This window comes from Chrysochloris asiatica, unplaced genomic scaffold (assembly GCF_000296735.1).
Source record: "Chrysochloris asiatica unplaced genomic scaffold, ChrAsi1.0 scaffold00020, whole genome shotgun sequence".
Taxonomy (NCBI): domain Eukaryota; kingdom Metazoa; phylum Chordata; class Mammalia; order Afrosoricida; family Chrysochloridae; genus Chrysochloris; species Chrysochloris asiatica.
Window position 1 is genome coordinate 14479957 of NW_006408538.1, and position 4516 is coordinate 14484472.

The 4516-nt window shown below is 45.9% G+C and overlaps 1 protein-coding gene across 1 annotated transcript in view; it reads left to right on the forward strand.

Annotated features, from left to right (window-relative positions):
- ADAMTS14 (ADAM metallopeptidase with thrombospondin type 1 motif, 14) overlaps window positions 1-4516 on the forward strand; it is a 140957-nt gene that overhangs the window by 51222 nt on the left and 85219 nt on the right. The window contains exon 4 of the mRNA XM_006835857.1: window positions 623-813. Coding sequence (XP_006835920.1) covers window positions 623-813 — 191 coding nt within the window. The remainder of the gene's footprint in view (window positions 1-622; window positions 814-4516) is intronic.

The following is a 4516-nucleotide window of genomic DNA, read 5'->3' on the forward strand; positions in this document are numbered from 1 at the left end:
AACCATAAAGTTGGTGGTTCAAGCTCACTAGCCACTCCTTAGAAACCCCATACAGGGTTGCTATGAGTCAGAACTGACTCAACTGCACTTAACAACAACAACAACAGCTACCTTTGAGTTTTAGAGTAGTCATGTGGGATCAAAGTTTACTCACCCCTATGTAGCACGAGGGACTCCTAGTTTGATGCTGTAGGATCAGTACTTAATTAAGAACCACAGGTTGGCAGTTCAAACCTACCATCCACTCCTTGGAAACCCTATGCAAGGTTGCTATGAGTCGTTACCGATGCCAAGACACTTAACAACCAATGTAACAGGAGAGGAGATTGAGGCTTGAACAAATGAAGGGACTTGCCTGAGGACCCAATGTTAAGATAGGACCCAGGCTTCCTGGCCTCTGGGCTGGTTCTGACTGTTCTGCAGGTCCTGACTCAAAGACTCCGCTGTGCCCTCGCTCTGGGAAAGGGCTCATGCCCTCACTGGTACGAAGCCCACACTCACTGTACTGGCCAACAGAGGCAGGGGAGCGGCACTTGTGACAGGGTGGGCTGTGGTAGAGAGTGGGGTGCATTGGCAGGCATCGTCACATGGGGTCTGACCTCCCTCTCTTTCCTGCTTCTAGCCTTTGGCCTGGGAGACCTTCCCAACTTGCTGGGCCTGGTAGGGGACCAGCTGGGTGATCCAGAGCGGAAACGGCGTCATGCCAAGCCGGGCAGCTATAACATCGAGGTGCTGTTGGCAGTGGATGACTCGGTGGTGCGTTTCCACGGCAAGGAGCATGTGCAGAACTACATCCTCACCCTTATGAACATCGTGAGTGTTGGGGTCCCTGGGACATGAAGGGGTGACTGGGCAGACAGGATCCATCTGACTGGAAGACTTGTCTTATGCCTGGTGTTTCCTGGGATGGAGTTGGGGAGGCACTGCCTGCTCTTGGACCCAACTGGCATGTTTTTGGCAGCTAGTTCCCTGGTGAAAGGGGCCTGGATTGGAGAACTGGCTGCCAAGTCAGTCCTGGGCCTGTAGCTATAGAAACCTGTGCTGAGGTGGCCCCCAGACCATGAGCTCCAGCCCTTGGTGAGTTGGAGCTCACGGACAAATTCAGGGAGTGCTTAGTCCTGGCTTCGGGCCTCGCTTGCCTTAGATTTGACATGACATCCCTGAGGCTCCCCATCTGGACAGCATGTTTAATCCCCAAGGGGCTGTCTATCTGGGAAGGGGGAATCCTGGGACCTCTCAGGGCCACTGTTTGGTTTTTTCATACTACTGTCTGCTGTTAAGGAGCTCTGGTAGCATAGTGGTTACGAATCAGGCTGCGAACCTTAAGGTCAGCAGTTCGAAACTATCAGCTGTTCCGTGGGAGAAAGATGAGGCTTTCTGCTCATGTAAAGATTTACAGCCTTGGAAACCCTGTACAGGGTCGCTAGGAGTTGGTTCCGACTCCACAGCACATAACCACCTCCACCATTTGCTGTTGGGTTTGTTGTTAAGATGAAATTAAATCACAGCTGTAAAGTATTTTATGCATGGCGCACTGAAGGAATGTGGTCTATAGTGCCATCATTAGCTATGTTATCGATCTTTGTCCACATATACGTTGTCCTTTGTCTCTTTATCTAAATGTGAGTTCTTTGAGGTTAGGAACTTTGTCTCATACTATTTTGAACCCCGGCCAAAATCAGCCCCTGAAACCCTCAGGAGCACAGTTCTACTCTGACACACATGGACTCATCATGAATAGAGATCGATTCCATGGCATCTGGCAGCCCATCACACACCTGGTAGGTGACCAGCGTGTGTGGAAGTGAGTGGCGTCTAAGAGACTAGTAGGCAGTCAGCAGGGAACAGGAGAAAGCAGGGAATTTTAGCTGGCAAGGCTATACAATGGATCTATACAAGAGGGGGTGGGGGTGGGGGTGGAAGTCAGCTCCAATTATTGGAACGCCAAAGAAGGGCAGGTGCCAGAAAGTCTCCTTGTTTGGAATTGGTTATGCTTCTGCCCCTTAATCCTGGCATGTGATTTGGGACACAAAAGGCAAAGGCTACAGCTTGGAGGTGTTAGAGGGAGTGGTGAAGAGACTGGGAGAATGAATATGAAATATCAACACACCCATCCCATTGACCACCCACCCAGATGCTCTAGAAAACCCGGGCTTAACCTAAGATCACCCAGCTGAACATTAATCACGTTAGTGAGCGGCTAAGCTCAGGAGCAGGAGAGGAGGGGGAGCAAGGAAGACCCCAAGGTGGTGGGAGCCTGGGTCCTACGGCCCCTGAAGCTAGAGAAGAAGAATCCAGCATGAGCAGACCCTAGTCACAGCCCTGTTGTTGTTGCTGTTAAGTTTCCAAGGAATAGCTGATGAGCTTGAATCTTCAACCTTGTGGTTCAAACTGACTTTGCAGTTCAATGCATTAACCCACAGAGCCACATCAGCACTCCAGTCACAATGCTAGAGCCCTTCAAATTGTTCAAAGATAATTTTCCGAAAAATGTAAGATCATGTCTCTCACTTAAGAAATAAATACAACTGCTAAAGAATATATTCTATTCACCAATCAAAGAGGGAACTAAGCAGAAGTTATTGCTGGTTGGTTGGTTATGTGCCATGGAGTTGGTTCTGACTCTTAGCTGCCCTGTATAGGGTTTCTGAGGCTGTACATTTTTTAAAAGTTTTTATTGTGAATTAAGTGATCGTTTGCATGGGAGAATGTCAGCTATATATTCATCCTATCATATTTCATCTCATTGCAATGATTGCAATCCCCTCCATGCATTATCATTCAACAGCATTTGCTTCCATTCCCTTTTTTTGTTTTCTTTTGGATGTGCATCAAAGCATTCAGGAATATATAACTATTCAAACAACCAAAGGGCATACCCCGAAAGCCTGCTCCCCAGCTGCCAGCACACAGCGCCTCTCTCTCCCTGAGTGAGGCTATAAATCTTTACAGGAGCAGAAAGCCTCATCTTACCCCCACAGAACTGTTGACTATAAGATTAGCAGCCCAACTCATAACCACTACGCTACCAGAGCTCCTTAGCAGATGTTCTAGCCAGTTCAAAGGACAGTTGAAAGGATGGAAACATTTATTACGATTACCTATTGCCATTGAGTTGACCTGACTCAGGATGCCCCCATGTGTGTCAGAGTAGAACTGTGCTTCATAGCATTGTTGTTATTATTTTTTGTTGTGATTTGGGTGCAGTTTTATAGAACAAATCAGTTTACATCCAACAATTCACACACATTTTTGTATATGCCATTGATTACAATTTTCCACAATGCGACATCACTCATTCTACTTCCTTCCTTGGGTTTCTCATTTCCATTCTTCCTCCTTCCCGATCTCTTCCTGCCTTCTGAACTTTGTCATTGGGCAGTTGCTACCCTTTTGATCTTGTGTGGTTGATTATTCTAAGGAATGCGTGCCTTCCTAGTGTTACTCTTCCCCTTACTGACTTGTCTGTTGTTTAGCTGAATATTGACCCATAGGAGTGAGTTCAGTTCCAGACGTGAAGTGGGGTGAAGGGCTATAGTCTCGGGTTCCACCAGTCTCTGTCCAACCAGTACACCTAGCTTTTTTTATATGATTGTGAGGTGTTTTTTGTTTTTTTTTATTATTTAAGGTTTTTATTGTGGATGAGTGAAAGTTTACAGGGCATATCATAAGTTTTACATTCAACAAATCATACACCTTGTTTTATTACAATGATTATAATCCTCTCCATGAACCATCAGTTATCAGTATTTCTCTCTATCCACTTTAGCTTTTTTAAAAACAAACACACAAACAAAGCCACTCAGGCATATATAATAATTTACATCTCCAAAGGGCACATTCTGCAAGTCTGCCTCCTGGCCACCAGCTCTTAGTCCCTCCCTCTCGTCTTAGTCCATGAATCTAGAGTCCTCAGCCACTCCCCCTCTCCGTGCCCCCATATGATTGTGAGTTTTGTTCCACATTTTCCTCCCATCCTATCCTGGATCTTCCAGTGTGATCCTGTTCAGAGCAGTTGGTAATGGTAGCAGCTGGACAGCATCTAATTCTTCTGATGTCATAATTATGGAAGCTGAGGTTTCAATGGTCCATTCGTCCTTTGGCCATTCACAACCAATCCCATAACCATTTGCACCATCCAGGGGCTCCTGGAAACATTTCTAGATCAGGAATATTGAAATGAATGTATAAATTAAGGCAAGAAAATTTTGTTTCCCTTTGAGTGGCAGGGAAGATAATTTAATCTCCACTGGAGGAAATGGTGGTTGGCTGCTAACCACAAGCTCCTTAGGAAAGATGAGGCTGTCTGCTGCTGTAAAGATTTACAGTCTCACAGTAGAAAACTGGAACAGACTTACAACAAAAGAAAAAGCTGATCAGGTCATTAAAAAAAACTTCCAGTAACAACAAAGTCCAGGTCCAGATGACTTTACTGGTGAATTCTACCAAACATTCAGAGAAGACCTGACATCAGTTTTACTCAAACTAGTCCAGAGCATAGGAAGGGATGGCAAAC